Below are 24974 nucleotides of genomic sequence, written 5' to 3' on the forward strand. Positions count from 1 at the left end.
TCTTTGTTGTAGAATTCTTTTGCTGTAGTTTTCTTTCTCAGCTGTGCCGTGCACGTTCTCGGGACCTGATCGACTTTGCCGGCTGGCACCGGCACCTAGTGATGATTCAAAAAGTGGCAGTTCTTTTTATTACCAGGTCTGCAAAGAGGAGCCCCAGATGGTAAAGAGTCTGCCTGCAGTGCAGGAGATCCAGGTTCGATCTCTGGGTCGGGAAGGCCCCCTGGAGAAGGAAATGGCAACCCAGTCCAGTATTCTTGCCTGGAGAATCCCATGGACAGAGGAGCCTGGCAGGCTACAGTCCATGGGGTTGCAAAAAGTCAGACACGACTGAGCGACTTCACACTTTCACTGCAAAGAGGGCATGAGTTATCACACTACCTATGAGAGGAAAACTGACCTGGACTAGTCCTCTTGGGAGTGTTGCTAGAACTTGAAGGAATCACCACTGAGCTGAGCAGAGGCTTATAAATGTATCCTAGGTGGTGTGTGGCTCTGATAGGGCTTCTTGGAGAGAGAAAACTGCCAGGAACCAAGAAGGAGGACGTTGTGAAACTGAGTCAGCAGTCTGGCGGAAGCAGTTGATGGAGGTGAGATCTGACCTGGTGTCTCCTGGTTGACATTAGAATTGTAGGAAGGTGAATGGATGAGGCACGTTTTTCCATTGACTTACTTGATTAAGCCAAGGATCTCTTTTTGGAAAGCCACATAATCACCAACTGACGTGTTAAGCCATCAGAAAGTCTCAACAGTTGAAGGAGGCCTTAGGTGCCTGTAATAGGTCTAGGATACTGGCAAACGGTCCCTTGAAAATAAATGAGTCTTCTTTCAACCTCCACATGTGGTAGAGTCTGCTAGCTCTGAGGTTGCAAACTGGAGGCTTTTGTTGTCATATCTTTCTTGACTTGAACCATGTTTAAAATGAGATTTCACCAGAATTTCTGACTTTTCTCAAGTGTTAGAAATACCTAACCTGCATTCTGATACAGAATGGTACACTGACACCAGCTCTTTAGGAATTTCGGGTTATTCACAACTCCTTCCTTGAAATGATATTTCTTGTGGTTTTTATAATACTGCTCAGTCCTCATGTTCCTCTGCCCTCTTCGACTTATCCATTCCATCAATCTCTTCCTCCTCTGCCAATCCTTACATGCCAGCAAACTCAGGGCTGTTTTCCATTCTCTTCTCTTTTCCCCAGTCCATGTTCTTTTCTTTCTTTCTTAAATTTTTTGGCGTGCCATGTGTCTTGTGGAATCTTAGTTCCCGGATGAGGGATCAAACCCGTCACCCCCTGCTGAGGAAGCACAGTCTTAACCACTGGACCACCGGGGAAGTACCCCACATACTTTTAATAAACCCCATTTCCTCCCAAGGTTTTGAATCCCAGCTATGTGATGCTACAGGCAAGGAAAATTTGTCCCTTCTTCCCTTCTAGATTCCTTAGCTAGTCTATTAATTAAATTGCCACAAGAAAAATTAACAGGAGAGAAAACAAATTTAATTGCATATGTACAGTTCAGTCACTCAGTCATGTCTGACTCTTTGCAACCCCATGAATTGCAGCACGCCAGGCTTCCCTGTCCATCACCAACTCCTGGAGTTCACCCAAACTCATGTGCATCGAGTCGGTGATGCCATCCAGCCATCTCATTCTCTGTTGTCCCCTTCTCCTTCTGCCCTCAATCCCTCCCAGCATCAGGGTCTTTTCCAATGAGTTTACTCTTTGCATGATGTCGGGAGCTCATAAAAATGTGATACTCAAAAGAGTTACCAAAGTAGACAGCTTTTATACCTTTTAGACAAGGAAACAATTAATTTGTGAAGAATTGACAAGACAAAGGGGTTTGGGCTTGGGGTTAACAAATTGGTGGTGAAGTAACAAGGTTTGTTTATATAGCCTTTCATGTCCCTAAATTGCCTGTCTCTGGTGATAAGGATGCCCTGTAGCCTCCTGTACAGGGAGAGTACCTTTGACATGGGAGATTGATTTCCTGCTTTCAGGTGGACAAAGGAGAGTCAGGGTGTTCTTGCACTGACTTTTTTTTAAAGTTAATTAATTTATTCTTGGCTGCACTAGGTCTTCATTGCTGCATGCAGTCTTTCTCGAGTTGCGGGGAGCAGGGGCTACTCTTCATTGCAGTGCACAGGCTTCTCATTGCCATGGTCTCTCTCGTTGTGGAGCACAGGCTCTAGGTCCATGGCCCTCAGTAGTTGCAGCACGCAGGCTCAGTGGTTGTGGTGCCTAGGCTTGGCTGCTCCGTGGCATGTGGAATCTTCCCCAACCAGGGATCAAACCCATGTCCTCGGCATTGGCAGGTGGACTCTTATCCACTAGACCACCAGGGAAGTCCTGGTGTTTTTTTAAGACTGTTTCTTAAGTAACTTTTAATTCAAAATAATCAATATGCAGCATATTTGGGGGGGCATATTTTGCTCCCCTTCACTGCTGATGGTCGTGGTAGTGTGGCACACGGAGGACTTGTTGAATTGTGCAGAAGCACAAGATAGGATTCTGGTATGTTGTTTTCTTTTTCCCTTTCATCGTTTAATTGACCTAGACTGTTTTTAAAAAGATTATTGAATTATGGTTGATTTACAATGTTGTGTTTAATTTCTGCTGTATAGCAAGGTGATTCAGTTGTATAGACATGTGCATTCTTTTTTGTGTTCCTTTCCATTATGGTTTATCACAGGATATTTAATATCGTTTCCTGGGCCATACAAGAGGAGAAACTTGTTGCTTATCCATTCTATATATAATAGTTTACATCTGCTAATACCAAATTCCAATCCAACTCTTTCTCACCCCTACTCCCCTTTAGCAATAAGTCTGTTCTCTATGCCTGTGAACCTGTTTCTATTTTGATGATAATTTGTATTGTATTTTAGAATCCACGTATAAGTAATTTCATATGGCATTTGTCTTTCTCTTTCAGACTTATTTCACTTAGTATGATCATCTCTAGGTCCATCCGTGTTGCTGCAAATGGCATTGTTTTATTCATTTTTATGACTGACTAGTATTCAGTGTGTGTGTGTGTGTGTGTGTGTGTGTGTGTGTGTGTGTGTGTACCATTTACGTTGTGTCCATGTCTTGTGAAGCCCCCTTGTGGCTCAGATGGTAAAGAGTCTGCCTGCAATGCAGGAGGACCCAGGTTCGATCCCTGGGTTGGGAAGATCCCTTGGAGAAGGAAATGGCAACCCACTCCAGTAATCTTGCCTGGAAAATCCCATGGATGTAGGAGACTGGCAGGTACAGTTCATGGGGTTGCAAAAAGTCAGACATGACAAAGCAACTTCACTTTCACTTTCCTGTCTTCTTGATTATTGTGAATAGTGCAGCTATGAACATAGGGGTGCATGTATCTTTTTAAATTATAGTTTTGTCTGGATTCTGGATATATGTCCAGGCAATTTTCTGAGCAACTTTCATTTAAAATATGGGCTTCCCTTGTGGCTCAGCTGGTAAAGAATCTGCCTGCAATGTGGGAGACCTGGGTTCTATCCCTGGGTTGGGAAGATCTCCGGGAGAAGGGAAAGGCTACCCACTCCAGTATTCTGGCCTGGAGAATTCCATGGACAGTATAGTCCAGTTCACTTCGGTCGCTCAGTCGTATCCGAATCTTTGCAACCCATGGACTGTAGCACACCAGGCCTCCCTGTCCTTCATCAACTCCTGGAGTTTATTCAAACTCATGTCCATCAAGTCGGTGATGCCATCCAACCATCTCATCCATTGTCGTCCCCTTCTCCTCCCACCATCAATCTTTCCCAGGATCAGGGTCTTTTCAAATGAGTCATTTCTTCACATCAGGTGGCCAGAGTATTGGAGTTTCAGCTTCAACATCAGTCCTTCCAATGAATATTCAGGACTGATTTCCTTTAGGATGGACTGGTTGGATCTTGCAGTCCGACGGACTCTCAAGAATCTTCTGCAACACCACAGTTCAAAAGCATCAATTCTTTGGTGCTCAGCTTTATTTATAGTCCAACTCTCACATCTATACATGACTACTGGAAAAACCATAACCCTGACTAGATGGACCTTTGTTGGCAAAGTAACGTCTCTGCTTTTTAATATGCTGTCTAGGTTGGTCATATCTTTTCTTCCAAGGAGCAAGTGTCTTTTAATTTCATGGATGCTGTCACTATCTGCAGTGATTTTGGAGCCCAAAAAAATAGTCTCTCACTGTTTCCACTGTTTCCCCATCTATTTGCCATGAAGTGATGGGACCAGATGCCATGATCTGAATGTTGAGTTTTAAGCCAACTTTTTCACTCTCCTCTTTCACTTTCATTAAGAGGCTCTTCAAGTAGTATTAAAGCCTGGCTTAGAGAATTTTGAGCATTACTTTACTAGCATGTGAGATGAGTGCAATTGTGCAGTAGTTTGAGCATTCTTTGGCCTTGCCTTTCTTTGGAATTGGAATGAAAACTGACCTTTTGCAGTCCTGCGGCCACTGCTGAGTTTTCCAAATTTGCTGGCATATTGAGTGCAGCACATTCACATCATCATCTTTTAGGATTTGAAATAGCTCAACTGCAATTCCACCACCTCCACTAGCTTTGTTCATAGTGATACTTCCTAAGGCCCATGTGACTTCACATTCCAGGATGTCTGTATGTCTGGGTCTAGGTGAGTGATCACACCATCATGATTATCTGGGTGGTAAAGATCTTTTTTGTACAGTTCTTCTGTGTATTTTTGCCACCTCTTCTTAATATCTTCTGCTTCTGTTAGGTCCATATCATTTCTGTGCTTTATTGTGCCTATCTTTACATGAAAATTTCCCTTGGTATCTGTAATTTTCTTGAAGGGATCTCTAGTCTTTCTCATTCTATTTTTTCCACTATTTCTTTGCATTGATCTCTGAGGAAGGCTTTCTTATCTCTCCTTTCTATTCTTTGGAACGCTGCATTCAAATGGGTATATCTTTCCTTTTCTCCTTTGGCATTCACATCTCTTCTTCTCACAGCTATTTCTAAGGCCTCCTCAGACAACCATTTTGCCTTTTTGCATTTCTTTTTCTTGGGGATGGTCTTGATCACTGCCTCCTGTACAATGTCACAAACTTCCATCCATAGGTCTTCAGGCACTCTGTCTATCAGATCTAATCCCTTGAATCTATTTCTTACTCCTGTGTAATTGTAAGGGAGTTTATTTAGGTCATACCTGGTCTAGTGGTTTTCCCTACTTTCTTCAATTTAAGTCTGAATTTGGCAATAAGGAGTTCATGATCTGAGCCACAGTCAGCTCCCAGTCTTGTTTTTGCTGACTGTATAGAGCTTCTCCACCTTTGGCTGCAAAGAATATAATCAACCTGATTTCGGTATTGACCATCTGGTGATGTCCATGTGTAGAGTCTTCTCTTGTGTTGTTGGAAGAGGATGTTTGTTATGACCAGTATGTTCTTTTGGCAAAACTCTATTAGCCTTTGCCCTGCTTCATTCTGTATAGTCTTTAGAGTCGCAAAGAGTCGGACATGACCGAGCGACTTTCACTTCGCTTAAGATTGCTGGATCATATAGCAATTCTATTTTAGTTCTTTGAGGAACCTCCATAGTGTTTTCCATAGTAGCTTCACCAGTTTGTATTCACACCAATAGCGTGGGTGGATTCCTTTTCTCCACATCCACTCCAGCATGTTATTTGTAGACTTTTTAATGATGGCCATTCTGACAGTTGTGAGATTGCTGTTGTTGTTCAGTCATGTCTGACTCTGCAGCCACATGGACTGCAGCATGCCAGGCTTCCCTGTCTTTAACCATCTCCAACAGTTTGTTCAGACTCACATCCATTGAGTTGGTGATGCCATCCAACCATCTCATCCTCTTTCGTCCCCTTTTCCTTGTGCCTTCAATCTTTCCCAGTATCACGGTGTTTGCCAATGAATCGGCTCCTTGCATAGTTTGGCTCTTCACCAAAGTATGTCAGCTTCAGCATCAGTCCTTCCGATGAATATTCAGGATTGATTTCCTTTAGGATTTCCTGGTTTGATCTCCTTACTGTCCAAGGGACTCTCAAGAGTCTTCTGCAGCACCACAGTGTGAAGGCATCAACTCTTCAGCACTCAGCCTTTTTTATTGTCCAACTCTCACATCCATACATTACTACTGGAAAAATTATAGCATTGACTATACAGACCTTTGTAAGCAAAGTAATGTCTCTGTTTTTTAATATGCTGTCTAGGTTTATCATTGCTTTCCTTCCAAGGAGCAAGCATCTTTTAATTTCATGGCTGCAGTTACCATCCACAGTGATTTTGGAGCCCAGGAAAATAGTCTGTCACTGTTTCCATTGTTTCCCCATCTATTTGCCATGAAGTGAGGGGACCACATGAAATGACCTTTGTTTTGTGTGTGTGTGTTCACTTACTTTAATAACACTACATTTACCATGTTATCACCATGGAATGTAAATTCAGGTTAGACAAGAGAATTTCACAAGTACAGCAAAGCATTCTGTGATATACCAAAGTTTGTATACCATCAGACCAAACCAGCTTGCTCATCAATCACTTTCATTATAGGCATTTTATTTAGTTGATGATTCTTTTGGAGAAAATAAACATACTGCACACATTTAAAAAGTGTTTTTTATTTACCTTTGCATCAGCACCTAAAACACACATTTGTTTCAAAATAACATTTAAAATTATTCTAATATAACAGCAGCAAAATCTAATTCTGCAACTACAAAAGAGCTAATAGGGATAGACAGTTAAGTTGTTCTCATGTTTATAACTATGATCTAAAATAAATACTACTTCAAAGTGGCTCTGTTACCAACTTTTTACTTGCAGGGAGGTTTATAATGTTGTATTCCATGTACTATTCTGAAAGGGTTCCTCAAGAGCCAACCAGCCCTTAAAACAGTACTCAGTCCACAAGATAGAAAGTTAAATTAACAGCAGTAAATAGGACTCCTGCTGCTGCTAAGCTGCTGCTAAGTCACTTCAGTAATGTCTGACTCTGTGTGACCCCATAGTCGGCAGCCCACCAGTCTCCCTTGTCCCTGGGATTCTTCAGGTAAGAACACTGGAGTGGGTTGCCATTTCCTTCTCCAATGCATTAAAGTGAAAAGTGAAAGTGAAGTCGCTCAGTCATGTCCGACCCTCAGCGACCCCATGAACCGCAGCCTTCCAGGCTCCTCCATCCATGGGATTTTCCAGGCAGGAGTACTGGAGTTGGGTGCCATTGCCTTCTCCAAAATAGGACTCCTACATTACATCAAAAGCATATGATATTCTGCAGCAACTGGGAGCATTTTCAGGATTGGCATGTTGTCTTCTTTAGAACTAATTTCAAACAGAAGAGTTTAAGAAGGTGGACAGGTATCTCTATTAAATGTATTTAAAAGTGACATGTTTCTTTTATGCCGATCTGAATCTGACTCCCCTGAATGACCTAGCTAGTGAACTAGTCACCAGTAATTTGGTCAGCAGGAAAATCAAGCCTGCAAGAAAATAAGCCAATATTCAAATTACCATGTTCTTGTCTGACCCAAAAAATTTATTTTCAGCGTAAATATATAACCTCAGTATGAGATGTCTAATTAAAGCAAGCACCACCAACAAGACCAAGATGGCATCTCCTCTTCTAAGGTTTAGGTTTTGCCCAGAATTCTTGATACAGGGAATAGCCCATACCAAGAGTCATTGCTCCCACAACAAAGCTTTGGGCTGCCACACATGTGGATCAGGTGAACAGAAATTTTAGTATTTCCCCTCCATATAATCCACATGCAACAATTGCTGCAAAACCTGCCATTCCTATGGGGACAAATGGTGCCACTCTTAGCTTTTCGGGTAAGTTAACATCCCTGATCTTCATCATATGAGGAAAGAGAAACATCTGTGTCCCTTGACATAGTGATTGAAGACTCTTCAGACAACCACAAGATGTTTCAGGTTCCTATCGGCTAGTGACCTCACTCCTGCACCTGCTGTCCAGCTGGCTTCTCCCAGATACGCAGATACATTTTTTGAATGCTGAGTTTTTCACTCTCTTATTTCACCTTCATCAAGAGACTCTTTAATTCCTCTTTGCTTTCTGCCATAAGGGTGGTGTCATCTGCATATCTGAGGTTATTGATATTTCTCGCAGAGATCTTGATTCCAGCTTGTGCTTCATCCAGACTGGCATATGGCATGATGTACTCTGCATATAAGTTAAATAGGCAGGATGATGATATAAAGCCTTGACGTACTTCTTTCCCAATTTGGAACCAGTCTGTTGTTCCAGTTCTAACTGTTGCTTCTGGACCTGCATACAGGTCTCACAGGAGGTGGGTCAGGTGGTCTGCGTTCCCATCTCTTTAAGAATTTTCCACAGTTTGTTGTGATCCACACAAAGGCTTTAGCGTAGTCAATGAAGCATAAGTAGATGTTTTCTGAAATTCTCTAGCTTTTCTATGATACAATGGATTCTGGCAATTTGATCTGTGGTTCTTCTGCCTTTTCTAAATCCAGTTTGTACATCTGGAAGTTCTCAGTTCACAAACTGTTGAAGCCTAGCTTGAAGGTTTTGAGCATTACTTTGCTAGCATATGAAATGACTGCAATTGTGTGGTAGTTTGAACATTCTTTGGCATTGCCTTTCTTTGGGATTGGAATGAAAACTGACCTTATCCAGTCTTGTGGCCACTCACTGCTGAGTTAATCAAATTTGCTGGCATACTGAGTGCTGCACTTTAACAGCATTATCTTTTAGGATTTGAAATAGCTCAACTGGAATTCCATCACCTCCACTAGCTTTGTTCGTAGTGATGCTTCCTAAGGCCCACTTGATTTCACATTCCAGGATGTTTGGCTCTAGGTGAGTGATCACACTGTCATAGTTATCTGGGTCATTGAGGTCTTTTTGTATAGTTCTTCTGTGTATTCTTGCCACCTCTTCTTAATATCTTATACTTCATTATAGTTTTGATTTTCATTTCTCTAATAATTAAAAATGATGAGCATCTTTTCATGTGCCTGTCATCTGTATGTCTTCTTTGGAGGTAGATCTATTTAGGTCTTCTGCCCATTTTTGATTGGGTTGTTTATTGTTGTTATTGAGTTGTATTTGTTTGTACATTTTGGAAATTGATTCCTTGTAGTTGTTTCATTTGCAAATATTTTCTCCCATTCTGTAAGCTGTCATTTGATTTTGCTGTGGTTTCCTTTGCTGAACAAAACTGTGTATGTTTGATTAGATCTCATTTATTTTTGCTTTTATTTCTATTGCTTTGGGAGATTGACTTAAAATATTGGTATCAGTCAGTCAGTCAGTCTGTTCAGTCGCTCAGTCGTGTCCTACTCTTTGCAACGCCATGAATCGCAGCACACCAGGCCTCCCTGTCTATCACCAACCCCCGGAGTTCACCCAAACTCATGTGCATCAAGTTGGTCATGCCATCCAGCCATCTCATCCTCTGTTGTCCCCTTCTCCTCCTGCCTCCAATCCCTCCCAGCATCAGAGTCTTTTCCAATGAGTCAACTCTTCGCATGAGGTGGCCAAAGTATTGGAGTTTCACTTTTCAGCATCAGTCCTTCCAATGAACACCCAGGACTGATTTCCTTTAGAATGGACTGGTTGGATCTCCTTGCAGTCCAAGGGACTCTCAAGAGTCTTCTCCAAAACCACAGTTCAAAAGCATCAATTCTTCAGCGCTCAGCCTTCTTCACAGTCCAACTCTCACATCCATACATGACCACTGGAAAAACCATAGCCTTGACTAGACAGACCTTTGTTGGCAAAGTAATGTCTCTGCTTTTGAATATGCTATCTAGGTTGGTCATAACTTTCCTTCCAAGAAGTAGGCATCTTTTAATTTCATGGCTGCAGTCACCATCTGCAGTGATTTTGGAGCCCCCAAAAATAAAGTCTGACACTGTTTCCACTGTTTTCCCATCTATTTGCCATCAAGTGATGGGACCAGATGCCATGATCTTCGTTTTCTGATTGTTGAGCTTTAAGCCAACTTTTTCACTCTCCACTTTCACTTTCAGCAAGAGGCTTTTTAGTTCCTCTTCACTTTCTGCCATAAGGGTGGTGTCATCTGCATATCTGAGGTGATTGATATTTCTCCCGGCAATCTTGATTCCAGCTTGTGCTTCTTCCAGCCCAGCGTTTCTCATGATGTACTCTGCATAGAAGTTAAATAAGCAAAGTGACAATATACAGCCTTGACGTACTCCTTTTCCTATTTGGAACCTGTCTGTTGTTCCATGTCCAGTTCTAACTGTTGCTTCCTGACCTGCATATAGGTTTCTCAAGAGGCAGGTCAGGTGGTCTGGTATTCCCATCTCTTTCAGAATTTCCCACAGTTTACTGTGGCTCACACAAACACTTTGGCATAGTCAATAAAGCAGAAATAGATGGTTTTCTGGAATTCTCTTGCTTTTTTGATGATCCAGCGGATGTTGGCAATTTGATCTCTGGTTCCTCTGCCTTTTCTAAAACCAGCTTGAACATCTGGAAGTTCACGGTGCATGTACTGCTGAAGCCTGGCTTGGAGAATTTTGAGCATTACTTTACTAGTGTGTGAGATGAGTGCAATTGTGCAGTAGTTTGAGCATTCTTTGGCATTTATGTCAATTTATGCTTTTTCTATATTCTCTTCAAGGAGCTTTATGCTGTCGTGTCTTAAGCCATTTTGAGTTGTTTTGCCCATGGCCTAAGCGTGTGTCTGGCTTCACTGCCTGGCGTATGGCTGTCTCCCTTTCCTGCCCCACTTGCTGGTGGTGCAGTCTTCTCTCCATTGCATCTTCTTGCCTCCTTTGTGGAAGATTAATTGACCATACATGAGAGGTTTATTTCTGGGCTGTTTATTCTGTTCCATTGGTCCATATGTCTATTTACCATGCTGTTTTGATTACTATAGCTTTCTAGTATTGTCTGAAGTCTGGGAGGGATATACCTCCTGCTTTGTTGTTTTTCCTCAAGATTGCACTGGCAATTCTGGGTCTTTTACAATTCCATATAAGTTTCAGGACTATTTGTTCTGGTTTTGTGAAAAAACGCCATGAGTAATTTGATAAGGATTGCATTAAATGTGTAAATTGTTTTGGGTAGTATTGCCATTTTAACAATATTACTATTTTCAATTTAAGAGGATATCTTTCCATTTCTTTGAAACATAATTTCCTTTATTAATGTTCTATAGTTCTCAGCATGTCTTTCACCTTTGACCTAGGCTGTTTTTATTTTTAAAATCATAATGTTCATTTTGGAAATATACCCCAACAGATAAAGAAATAGAAATTGCCTGTAATCCAGAGATAATCATTGTTAATGTTTTGGTTACTTAAAGTACAATTCTTTGTTGATATCCATCACTATCCTCTCACCATCAATTCTTTTCCTTCATAAGCTTATTATTGTATTTATTAATACTGTTTTATTTTCTATCTTCTTTGCTTATGTTTGACCCAGTGTTGTAACCTCCAGGCCCCATAACGCCTGCCACACAGGAGATGCTAAGTTTTTGTTGAATAAAGGAGGTTTTTTTTTAAATTATAGAATAGGGCTGAGGTCATACTTCATATACAGTTCTAGATTTTTATTCATTTAGCATTACATTTCATTATGCTAATTTAAAACCCTTTAGTGATTTCTCATTACCCTTAGAACAAACTCTAAAATCCTTACTAAATCCTGCAAGCTGTGCATCTTTGGAAAGACACACAAGCCTCATCTTTGAATCCTCAGAATCTGTCATAGCCCAGTTCCAGGCTCTTCTCTCCATTTTCTCCCTTCCTAGATTTGTATTCATGATTTAAAGTGCCAGTGAGCACTGGTGGTGTGATTTCATCCAGTTCCGGTAACTACTTACACTTACATTCTAAATCAACGAGTAGTTGGACTTAATAACATTTAAAGTTTTGCCAAGTTTGCTCAAAAGAGCAAGAGATATTAATGGTGGGTAAATTGGGAAGTGAGGCCATGGGAAAGGGTGATGGATTCTGAGAAAGTAGAAGGACCAACTGATTGGAGGTCCTGAAGAATTACCCAAGTGAATGGACAAGACTGAGTTAAAAGTAATGATTGGAGACTGAGATAATAGGGCTTAAAAATATTTATCTATTTTATTAATATAATAAGACAATTAAAACTGGGATTCAGTTGGCATAAGACCTCAGGTAAGACAAGAGTGTGGCTGACTAAATAGATCAGTTCTTCTAAAGATAGCAGCTCTCTGGGATTGCCTTGAGAACTCCACCTACTCGACAAGGAGAAAGCTGGATAGGAGAGTGGGGAAAGGGCGTTTAGGACAAGCTAGCTTGCAGTATTTGTCAGACTGCCTCTTGACCCAAGATCAATCGCTTTTCCCAGAAATTTGGAAAAGATAAAGTAGGGGTTTGCTGTGTAAGCTGTCCTCCAATTGCTGCAACTCCAACAGTAGGGTGGTGGTGGTGACGGTGTTAGGAGGGGAACAGCCTGGCCCCAGGTGTTAGGTTCCTCTGTCTCTGACTAGTCTATATAAGGACTTTGGCTCTCTCCTTAATCCTTGGAGGAAGGTTTTCAATCTTCTCTATGAAATTCCATCCTACTGTTACATCCAAAGTATTTTTTCAGTATTACCTGTAGCTGCTATGTGTCAAGACGGCACCACTTCTTAGACAGCTGGAGCTGAAACAAGGGTTGAAATGTGCTCTAACACACCACAAGACTTCTAAACTATTTCTCCCACAGTCATCTGGGATGATGAGTCCATTCTTTTACGAATTCATAAGCTCTGGAAATAAACCAAGGCTCCCCATTCCATGAACCAGGCACCTACCTAAGCATAAGATGCTTAGAACTTGTTCAATTTTCAGTTTGCTTATCTTTAAAGAAAGTGATTATTAATATCAACAGATAATAGTGGTATTATCAGATCTTTCAAGGTATCTTGTGTTCAGAAACCCTATAACAGTAAGGATGAAAAGCATAGTATCACAGTATCTGAAAGTGGCTGTTAAACAGATGGTCTCAATGGAATTAACAGGAGAGGACAGTATACTTTTGATGACAATATTAAAAGGACAACTGATTTTATTAAATATTAGAAAACTCAAAACATATGGGCTTCCCTGGTGGCTCATTGGTAAAGAGCCCTCCTGCCAATGCAGGCGATGCCAGTTCAACACTTGAATCAGGAAGATCTCCAACAGAAGGAAATGGCAATCCACTCCAATATTCATGCTTGGGAAATTCCTTAGACAGCGGAGCCTGATGGACTACAGTCCATGGAGTCTCAAAAGAGTCAGACACAACTTAGTGACAAAACAACCACAACAACAAAACTCAAAACACACATGCTATCAATATTGACACTGTAAATTAATAACTCTAGCTCTACCCTGAGGATACAAGTTGAGTTCAATGTATGTTTGCATGTCTATATTCTAAACCATCCCCCAAATCTTCTCTTCTAGGGTAAAATGAAAATGAAAGGGAAGACAGTGGTGAAAAAAAATTTAGAGATATCAAAGTATAAAGATATGCAAAGTATGCTAAAAATTAAAATTAAAACTAGACCAGGATATTTACATATTTTATTAAATCTTTACAATCAGTAATTATAATCAAATACACAACTATATACAAGGATTATATACATTTTGCCCAGACTTTTACATCACAGTACATAGTTTCCCTTAGAAATATTGTATACATTTATCACCAAACAATAAAATCCAACAACAGTAGTGTTACAGCACCTGTTAGTACAGACATCTTTTTCATAAATTACATCATAAGAAAATATACGGCTGTAAATTGGGCTTTTAAAAATGTCTTTTATAAAATCTGAACATACAATATTTCATTCACAGAATGTTTTTTTTTCTATGTTCTGACTGAAGCCTTGTGCATAAAACGACCAGTTGGAATATTTACTAAATGCCCCCTCTAAATTGATAAGCACTATTGGAATTATGGATGCTGAGCTTTCTTTATGATGAATTTGGCATGGGGTTTGGTGAGGGAACAAATGCTGGTTTTACTACTGAAAGGGCCATGTGATGGTAATTTAAATTAAAATAAAAATCTCGAGTATATTAGAGAAGTTAAAATCACAGAGTGCACAGTTTTTCATTTTACTCTCTAAACACTGTGAAGAGAAAGGGAAAAGTATAATGTTAAAAAATTTGTTCTGAAACAACTGTATTCTTGTTGGAAGCCTATTAAAAGTTAAAAAGAAAAAAGAAAACCTACCCAACAAAATATCCCATCCCAAACATATCTAGGAAATTACAATTTTTCACACCTAAAACTTTATGAGAAAAGCACTGCAAATTAGGGTATATCATTTTAATGGAGTTTCCTAAGCAGAAAAAACTTGAACTATTTTTAGTAGGTAAACAAGTGAAGTTTTAAAACTTGAAAATACCTGAATTAAATACTTTCTTTAATATCTAACTTTTAACTTTCAGATAAAATCCATACTTGATTCCAGGTTTGTAAACATTGTATAAATCCTTCTTAGTCAATCAATTTTATGGCTGTGGTGATCACTTCAGCTCTATCTCTATGCAGCCAACAGCTAACTGAGGTAGACCAGATGTTTCTAAAATTCAGGGTCACACAGAAACCCCTGAATCTTTAGGAAGTAAATAAAATGCTATAAAAGGTACTTAAAAAACAAAACATTTTAAAAAATGCCTAATGCTGTTGAAACTTTTCATGAACTCAAAAACAACTTTGTGGCAGTATGTCAGTTAAGAATGGAGAGTCAGTGACAATGTTGGAGTTTTGAAGCTGAACATTATTCCTTCTTTTCTTAGCTAGGGAAAAATCAAGTATAATTCCTTCTGCTATTAATTTTTATAGTTTGTTAATTTTATAGTTAATTTTTTTTTTAAGTATGCATTTTTCTAGACAAGCTGATGGTTTAGTCACTAAGTTGTGTCCGACTCTTGTGACCCCATGGACTGTAGCCTGCCAGGCTCCTCTGTCCATGGGATTCTCCAGGCAAGAATACTGGAGTGGGTTGCCATTTCCTTCTCCAACAAGTTGCTTCTAGACCTCAATGAATGGCAACAACTCCCCCTAATGGCCAAAGAAAGGGTAAGTGGCAGTAAGCTGGCTTTTCTGTGTACGCCACAAGATCTCTGCTGGAAATAAAATTATGTTGTTTTGATAAATTAGAAAAGCTAGATTTAGACAACAATGGCTTTGAACTACAAAAAGAAAACCAAATCAATGTATATAAGGCTTCTGTAATCCAAGTCTTAAAGGAACATCTGCTCCTTTTCTCCAAGCCCCAGTCCTATAAATCAAGGCAAGTCAAGTAATTACGCTTCAACTATTTTGGCAGCTTTGCAATCAAAATGAACAAAGCACTATGTCTATCCTTCCATATACTCTATGTATTATAGTTCTATCTTCTTACACCAAATTTCACATGCAGAGAGACTAAAAATTTCCATTTTGGTGTCAGGTTTAATTAAGGGCCAAAAAAAGTCTTGTATACTACTCTTCCCCCCCCCCCTCAAAATGAATTCTCTATTAGATTTATTACTCACTGACCCAATTAACTTCAGCTGGAATTTTTGAAAGCAGCTATTTATCCCCTTATAAAAGAATATGTTTACCTGGGAGCTAAGACATACTGTACATGAATATACATAACTACAATACAGCACTGCTGCTCTTTTAACAGCTCCATATACAGTTTAAGTTCATCAGTACCTCCACAACTGTGTTTTAAGAAAAAAGAAGTTATTATATAATGACACGGTAAAGAAAAAGAAAAGTCTCAAATATTCCTTTAGAACTGATTCACCTATGTTTAAAAAATAAATAGAGTAAAGCCATGATTTCAATTACAGGGCTGTCTACAGATATTAACAAAAAAGTTCTAAAAACTTAAATGTGGCCAGCACCAGACTGCCACACACACACACACACAAACACACACACCCAAAAAAAAAAAATTAAAAATAGGGGAAAAGGTTCCATTAAGCTATATGGCTATATGTTAGTTGCTACTGTGTTTTTTACACAGGTTACCATAGACTAATTTTCAAGTCCATATTGGAAGGAATACTCATTAAAACAGAACAAAACTTAAAAACCATGATCAACAGAAAATGTGACAGATTCCTTAGGTGCAACTTTAGCAACTATAGTTTCAAAGGAGGAAAAAATAGTAGTTACTCCAGAATTTTTAGATCACTACCACAGTTTTATCATGGCTAAGACAGAAAAATGGAACAAAATGTCTTCAGCTATTGGCAACACAGGTCTTGTGGCTCAAAATGCATACTACACATGGGATGGAGTAAGGCTGATGGCTAGAGGTAATCACCTCCAAAGAAATGAACTGGAAAAGATTTATAATTTACCCTACAAAGATATAACCTTAAGTTCCATTTCAGAGTAGTCACAGCTTTCCCTATGGAAGGCCCAATGGCAAGTTCATATTGCAACATTACAGTTTCTCCCTTGCTCCATTTTTCAAGAGTATTAAGTAACCAATTCCCACATTATATGACCTTTCTACCTGGTCCCAATGATCAGTCTTTATGCAAAGAACTCACTGAGAAAGTACACTGGCTTCACCTTTGGTTTAAATGAAAAGGACACCGATAAGAGGGAAAAAAATCAAGTCATCTTGATCATGTTACACAATGAAGCGAGTGAAAATGATGAGCAAAGACTGTTTTCACCATGAATGCATTTGCTTCACAACCATTTAGGTCACTTTGTTTCTGTGAAGGCAGCATAACCAGAATGCCCACAAAACTCCTATGCGTTTTCCCCAAAGAACCTCTAACCCGCAAACCAAGAAAACAGAGAGCTTCCTTTAATTAGAAAGCTGTACAAATCTGTATTCCCCACCTCATAGTTAACTGGATATGTTTCTTAGCTACTATCCAGAGACTGCAGAAATCTGGTTCCAAGGAATGCCCAGTAATCTTTTCCTGGCCCAAGGTATGCAGCAGGATGGTACAATCCTGTCACCTGGGGCGTGGGGGAGAACTGTGAGTTTGCATTTTTGATGGGACAGTTTTAAACAAGGTCAGTTCTAACACAGCATGTTCCAGATTCCTATGAAAACTAACTCTCCCAGTCAGAACGTGGTTGCTCATCACCATACTTAAAGCCTCCCATGAAGAGAGCCTGCTTAGTATCAGGGTGTCTATTAACCACAGTTTACCTTTTCTTTTGAAATACCTACCACCAGGTAGACTTTTGTGAGTCAGAGCTCATCCTTATCCATCATTTCAAATGCTTCTATGTCTTCATTCCAGTCTGCTAATATGGAGTCTATAGGCTGGGCCTTTTTGCCCCAGCTAACATTAGGATTGGAATCGTCCTCAGTTTCTGGCTGTTCTTGAAGTTGGTTATCTAAATCTGTACATTCACCATCAAGACTTGTAGTCTCGAGGTTTTCCATGGGGTTAGAATCCTGTTCAGAAGAAGAAACGCTTGCAGCACTGTCTGTATCTACTGGAGATAAAGCTTCTGGGTGAGAGTTCACAGAACTTTCCTCAGGGGACTCTTGATCAACCAGATCAATCTCCTGAGACCTTGATGCAATCTGTTCAGCACTCTGAGAGTCATTTTCAGAGGATGGTTGTTCTTCATTTTCCATCTCAGAATCTGTACATGAAAGAAACAAACTTTATGCTACTTTCCTCCTCAAAACATGTACTATGATATTCTCAAAACCATACTGGCTTTAGTACTAAAGCAAAAAACAGAGTTAAAAGAAAACCATGTTAATGCAGGATGACTCTAATAAAGACTGCCATCAGTGGGTGTCACTAAATGCCAAGAAATACACTGAACAATAATACTATTAAAATGCATAGAAATTTATATTATATGTCTTAAATTTATTAAACACCTAAATTCAGGAAAGCCCAAACATGAAAACATATTAAACCAAATAATATTTAAACAGTGCATGCCACTGCTGTAATTTTAATATTCTTTGAAAAGTGAAATTCCCACTCAAGAAACCATGAAAATGCAGATACTACAAAATTAAATGATTAAAATTAAATGATTCAGGGATATCAATGTGATTGATTAAATATTTCCATAAATACAAAAACAGATATTTACAAAACTTCATTACTGATGAAGTTTTATAAGATATAATTATAAGATATAATCATAAAATCCACTGGAAGGCCAAAAAGCAGGCTAAACCTCTGGTAATGAATATACAGTGAAACCACTAGAGGCATTTTATTTAGGGTTCCTGCAAGAAAGTGCTGAGGTAGCAGCATCTATAATCACAGGCTGCGCAATTCTCAGACTCTGCAGTCAGTTGGTAAAGATCTCCTGAGCGTCTTACTGTGTGGCAGGCACTGTGCAAGGTTCTAGGGATAAAACTAGATGAAAACAAACACCTAACCTGCCCTTCTGAATCTTATAGTCCAGCTGAGGAAAACGTTTACAAATCAACACAAATAAATAGAAAACTCTGTGAAGCAAGCTATGGTGTTAGGAAAGAATAATGAGATTTGAGGACTTCTTTCAGAATGTGCTTCCCTGATGGCTCAGAGGGTAAAGTGTCTGCCTGCAATGCAAGAGACCTGGGTTCGATCCCTGGGTTGGGAAGATCCCCTGGAGAAGGAAATAGCAACCCACTCCAGTGTTCTTGCCTGGAGAATCCCAGGGACGGGGCAGCCTAGTGGGCTGCCGTCTCTGGGGTCGCACAGAGTCAGACATGACTGAAGTGACCTAGCAGCCAGTACTCTTGCCTGGAAAATCCCATGGATGGAGAAACCTGATAGGCTACAGTCCATGGGATCGCAGAGTCGGACACGACTGAGCGGATTCAGTTTCACTTTCAGAATGTGACACTTAAACTGAGATTTCAAAGATAAGCAGAATTAGTCAAAGAAGAAAGAGAAGATGAACTTATTATAAAACCAGAAAAGTGGAAGGAAATAAAGGCACACAGGGAGGGACAGAAGGATACGTACGCAAACACCCTGACCAGGCAGGATTACCTGACATGGGAAGCTTTAGATAGTTTGTGCTGGGGGTGTGTCAGGGGGAAGGTGGGCAAGGGGGAGGAGTTCCCACATGTTCTCTCAGCTGTGGAAAAGGTACATTTTAATTTGACATTTAGGGAAACTAAAGAACAGAAAGCAGTCTGGCAGCTTGGAGCTCATTTATGCTAGGCTACCCTAAGTTCGAGCAAAAACAAAAAGAACCTTCATTTCTAGACTGCATTAATCTAGTTTAGAATATGAAAAGGTGTGGGGCTATTTTATATGGTAATAAAGACTGTGCTTTTGACAAAGAATCACTCTAGGGTTACATGTTACATAATATTATTTTGGAAACCTAGCTAAGGATAAGGAAACAGAATGGGGTAGGCTCCAATCGAGATGTGGCGTAGGATGGGGAGCTCCCCTCCTCCCACAAATAGCAGGAAAGATACATCTACAAACAGAACACATCTCACAGAACACCTACTGGACACAAGCAGGAGGCCTCAAACACCTGAGAGGACAAGAAAAGCCTCTCTCAGGTAGGACGAAGAAAAGAGGATGGAGGGGCGGGACGTGCGCCCCTGGGAGGGAGCTGAAGAGAGGAGAGGCTCCCGCATCCTGGGAAGCCCCCTCAGATCAGCGGGGACAGAAAGGGGGGTTCAGAGGCTCAGAGGCGAGCTCAACGCCCATCTGCGGCAGGCAGAAGAGACGCCTGCACAGACTGGAGTACTGCTGCCCTGCACGCCCCGGCCTCAGACACGTGTCCGCAGGTACGGGCAGGGCCTGAAACTCAGCGTTGAGTGCGCAGTCCACAGGAAGAGGACTGCTGTTGGCTGTGTGGACAAGGCCTGAAGGGGGCTGGAGTGCGGTATGGCCGCAACTGGGGGTGTTTGCAGAAGCACCCAGGCCACCATAGGAGTCAAGCACCATTGTTAAGTGGCACACAAAGGGAGCCCCTTTCTCCACTGCCAGCCTCTACCCATGCAGGCTCCAGGGCAGTACACCTCACTTACTGCCTCAGTGGCTTAACAAACGCAAATCAGTATACACAGGATGGATAAACAACAAGGTCCTACTGTATAACACAGGGAACTATATTCAATACGCTGTGATAAACCATGATTCAAAAACATACACGCACCCCAATGCTTACTGCAGCACTGTTCACAACAGCCAGGACACGGAAGCAACCTATGCCCACTGACAGAGGGGTGGACAAAGAAGATATGGCACACATACACAACAGAATATTACTCAGCCATAAAAAAGGAAGGAAATAATACAAATAACCCCTCTGTAGTAGCAATAACTGGTTAGAAATAAATTAAGTTAACCTTTTTATAATTAAAAACAGAATCTACAAGACATAGAATTAAATTTATTATGAAATCTTATTGTTTAATATTATAAAATCTCAATGAAAAAATAAGATCTGATTCAATTTACAGGTAAGTACCTGTATGTACCTGGATGGAAAGTCAATATTTAACAAAACCTTCCTGTTTATATGTAACACATGCAGTTATACAATTCCAAAATGAATCCCAATTCTACTCCTTTACTTTTTGGACTGGATAGGATTATTTTTAAATTCCTATGGAAGAATGTACATCACAGAGAAGTCAAGAAATTCTGAAAAGAATTAGTGAGATGGGAGCTGTCTGAAGAGAGATTAAAATGTATTCAAAATAACAATTTTATTATTGGCACTGGAATAAGCAAATAGATTAGTGTAAAAGAAGAGCAAGTCACCCAAAAACAGATCAAATATATGAGAATATGTGATACATAGCAAAGTGGCAACAATCAGCTAAATAAAAATGACAGCTGGAGAAGTACAAAAAGAAAGAATCTACCACACCACTACAAACCTTCATTCTAAGGGGCCTGTGTAATGACTACATCATTAAATTCAGGGATGGTGAATCAGACATGCAGAAGCAAAAATGAATGAAGAAAATCTCAAGATACAAAGAGAGAGAAAGAAAAGAAAAAAGTTTTAATAATGAAAGGACAAAGAAACTTGGCAAAGACTTCAAGACTGGCTGTTCTACAACCATTCATTCATGCAACCAGCATTTACTGACAACAAGAAATCCAGAGCTGAGACACAGGTAAAGAAGTACAATGTAATACAAATGTCAAAAGTACAACTATATTAAGATGTTGGGACTTTCCCTGGTGGTCCATGGTTAAGAATCTACTCGCCAATGCAGGGGACACAGGTTCAATCCCTGGTCTAGGAAGATCTAGCAACTAAGCCTGTGTGCCACAACCACTAAGTCTACACTCCAAGCCCTGTGCTCTGTAACAAGAGAAGCCACGACAAAGAGAAGCCCGTGGCACCACAAGTAGAGAGTAGACCCTATTTGTCATAACTAGAGAATGCCTGCGCACAGCAACAAAGACCCAGCACAGCCAAAACTAAATGAATACAAATTGTTAAAGAAGATGTCCATACATTTTATCTATGAGAATAAGAGAAAAATTCATAGAGAAGATAGCACTAAACTTGGTACTTAGAATGACGAAATGTTTTTAAAGAGGAAAAGGCTGTGGGAGTGGAATCGGGATAGACAAGGCACTTGTGGAACGAGGGAAGACATGCAAATGCAAAGATGCAAGAGAAAACATGTGGTGACTGAGGAAGAGAGGCTGGAGTCCTTCAGTGTTAACTCTACTAACATTTCAGCTGCCCCCTTCCAAGCAAAGACGCTATCTGTTTATATACTAGATTCACCTCCTCAGAACCAAATCCTTTCCAATAGAAATCTAAGTTCTACAGATCAACTGAAGAACAGATTCACCCCAATCACATTCAGTGAAGGATAATCTTAGGAAAAGGAACACTGCCACAGTTAAAACTAAGCCAGTTCAAACCACTGGCCCTTTCTTTTGGTTCCCCTGTTCTGCCTGCCTCTTCACCAGACAGACACAAATGTAAAAGTAGTTCTGAATCTGTGTGTCCATGCAGCTCTTAAGGCACTGGAAGCCGACACTATAAACTACAAAATGACGATCTATTCAAACTTTTAAATGCTGATTTTTTTTTTCCCCTCTTGAGAAATACTACTGAGAAAAGTCAACTGAATCTTAATTGTAAATTGTTTCAATTCGGATCTCAAGGTAACAGTGTCTTTTGTTTGCGGGCACAGGGTGGGAATTATTATTCAGCACCTTTACAAATTCTAGAAATTCTGGAACCGGACACATGACAGACACAATATTAACACTTCTGCGGATAACTTAACTTTTAGAAGTGTGACTGGTTTAACCTGAGAAAGCAGCATTTCTACTTAATAAATTACTAATGCTTTATTCTGAAGAAGAATGTATAATAATTATCTGGACATTTTTGCTAGGATATAGGACTGTTGCAGATATTTCTCTTATCAATGGCTGGGATTTATCAGAATTAGAAGGTGGGAGTAGGGGCTTGTTCTGGAGTCTACTTTCTATATTGATATGTGGGAAGACTGGCTCCATCAAAACTGACTTTTTAAGGGAAATATGTATCTGTGGAATGAGATCTTTAGAGAAAACAATCTGGAGGACATTTTAAATCATTCAGATTTTATGGCTGCTATTATTTGGTGTACTTAAAGAATCCTACCTAGTATCCTTGTGTGTGTGGTGTGCTAAGTTGCTTCAGTCATGTCTGAGTACCCTTGGTGGCACAATAAGGCCAGATACAGAGCTGAGAGATTTTTTTTTTTTAAAGGAGGGTGCCTTCATGGCCTTGTTCAGTGTTTCTCAAAGTATAGCTGAGTGCAATTAACTGGAATGCTTGTTTAAAATTTCAGATTCTGATCCCCTGCTTTCAGAGTCTGATTCAATATTCTGGAGTAGGCCTCAGGAATCTGCACTTCTAACTACTACACCAGCTGATTCTGAAGCAGAAGAGAAACACTGATGCATGCAGCAACAGCACAGATTAATGGCACCCACTACAGATGTTAACTTAGAATATTTTCCTAAGTAAATAAAGCAGTTGATTTAATAAAACTATTATCACTGACTTTTGTTACACTGATAAATATTAACAATTATACTATAACTCACTGCTGACAGTTAATAATGCCCTACAGTTCTTCAAAAAGTTATACAAAAAGGGGAATTTTTCAAGGCTTTTTGTCAAAATATCACACTATAACAGAATCGCAGTCAAAAAATGGACAGACTATCAAAACTTTAAAAAATATATAATTTAAATAAAGCCCTTTTACTGCAAGGTCCTTAAGGGAATACTGTTATGCTGTTCAGACTTTTTTTTAAATAGCTTAACTGATCTCTTTTCATATCCTTTCTCTGGTATAGGAAGCACATGCTTTACCACAATCTCATAGTCCTAACCCTCACACATTTCCTACAGATATATGGGTTTTAAAAACAAGTCGATACTTTAAATAGTTTATACTGCATTCCAATAAAAAGTGATCAAAAGTAACACATGCTATACAACAATGTCTTCATTAGAGTAACTCTTGCATGGATATGGACTAGTGAATTCACCTATTATTTAATTTATAGAATTTGTTATGACAGGATCAGTAAAGAATCATCATTATGGGACAGCTGACTAGTCATGAAAATAATCTAATTACTTTAAATGATGTATTATCATGGTAGCCACTGAAACAATATATATATGCACACACATGTGTGTATATACATGTATATACACATGCATATACATATATACAATTTAAGGCTTATTAAAGATACTTACTACTATTAATAATGTAGCTTGGAATCATTTTACCTTTTAATATTGCTGCTGAAATTCCAATGGTAGCACAAAATAGGGGGGAAAAAAGCAAAGGCATTAAAGAGTTACATGGAATAATAATTTGCCTGTGTTTGATGTGCCAAAGTGCATATAAAGATCTAACTGAGAAAAGGGCTCAGGAAGAAAAAAAAAAAAAAACAGGCACATAGGAGGATTTAAGAAGATTAGGAATCCTTTCTATTCTGTTCTATTTACACATCCTTAAGTACACACACCCTACTCACTCCATACCGCTTAAATAGTTAACAACTGAATGAACCTCAAAGAAGAATAAAGCGATGCAAGAAGACAACACAAAACACTGATTTGGCTAGCACTAGGTTATCGCTAAACTTTTTCAATTGTTTCACCTGGAGGTTATACTGAATTGAGTAAGTTTCCTACATATCTGCCAAACAAATATCCCAAACATCAACAACCGTGTACAAATTACACAGCTTTATCTGTTGCAAGCGAGGTAGGAGGACTAGTGCTCTCTCTATAGGAGTCTCCAGTGGCTAAGAAAACGGCCATTAAAAGCAGGATTACAGACTACGTCTGATGGTTCACTTTCCCCCATTTGCCCGCTATCCCTAGATGTGAAATTGTAAAACAATACTAGTGAGACCTTGCATTTATACAATAATTTGGGTTTCAAAGAGCTTTCAATTTACTAACAAAAATTTTGGCCCAGAGAGGGATATAGATACACTCTCATGAATTAAGGCATGCTATCTTGTTCTTCAGGCACTAGCCAGGCATGTGTAACTCTTGTAACTTTTAAGTATCTATGCGATGAAATTAGATCTCAGTGAAGAGAAGCTGCTAGATTTCTACACCTTCACCAAGACACTGGTTATTTGATTACAGGTGGCTTGGTGAAACCCAATTACTATTATATCATATATAACACCGTTCTATATAATTAATCTCTTTTTACTTCTTATTCTAAAAAAAACCCAGAGGATATAGTATCTGTGAAATTGAATGGTGAGCCTCTGTGGATGTTAAAAATGACTCTTAATGTAATCTCTTGTATTTTTATCACTGGCAGAATAATAGCAAAAATTATAAATTACGTATAAAAATATAATTCTAATGACATTCTAAATCAGCAAATAAAGCGAAATAAACATTTCATTACTCATCTTTCCAAAAGAAAAATGTATTTTGAAATCACCTTCTAAAATTTTTTACTTCTTTTACCAGTGAACCATAAATAATCATTTTGTAACTCATTTTTGTCAAGTGAGAAAAATTAATGCAAAGCGGAAAAC

The 24974-nt window shown here is 39.4% G+C and overlaps 1 protein-coding gene and 1 pseudogene across 4 annotated transcripts in view; both read right to left on the reverse strand.

Annotated features, from left to right (window-relative positions):
- Positions 1-7599: 7599 nt before the first annotated feature.
- Positions 7600-7870, reverse strand: LOC129653352 (HIG1 domain family member 1A, mitochondrial-like; annotated as a pseudogene).
- A 5638-nt stretch (positions 7871-13508) lies between these two features.
- The window catches only part of EDEM3 (ER degradation enhancing alpha-mannosidase like protein 3), a 73517-nt gene continuing 62051 nt past the window's right edge, over positions 13509-24974 (reverse strand). For all 4 annotated transcript variants that reach the window (XM_055582924.1, XM_055582923.1, XM_055582921.1 and 1 more), the window contains exon 20: positions 13509-17577. In XM_055582924.1, coding sequence (XP_055438899.1) covers positions 17174-17577 — 404 coding nt within the window. In that variant the 3' untranslated portion in view covers positions 13509-17173. The remainder of the gene's footprint in view (positions 17578-24974) is intronic.

The sequence above is a fragment of the Bubalus kerabau genome, chromosome 5, assembly GCF_029407905.1.
Source record: "Bubalus kerabau isolate K-KA32 ecotype Philippines breed swamp buffalo chromosome 5, PCC_UOA_SB_1v2, whole genome shotgun sequence".
Taxonomy (NCBI): Eukaryota; Metazoa; Chordata; class Mammalia; order Artiodactyla; family Bovidae; genus Bubalus; species Bubalus kerabau.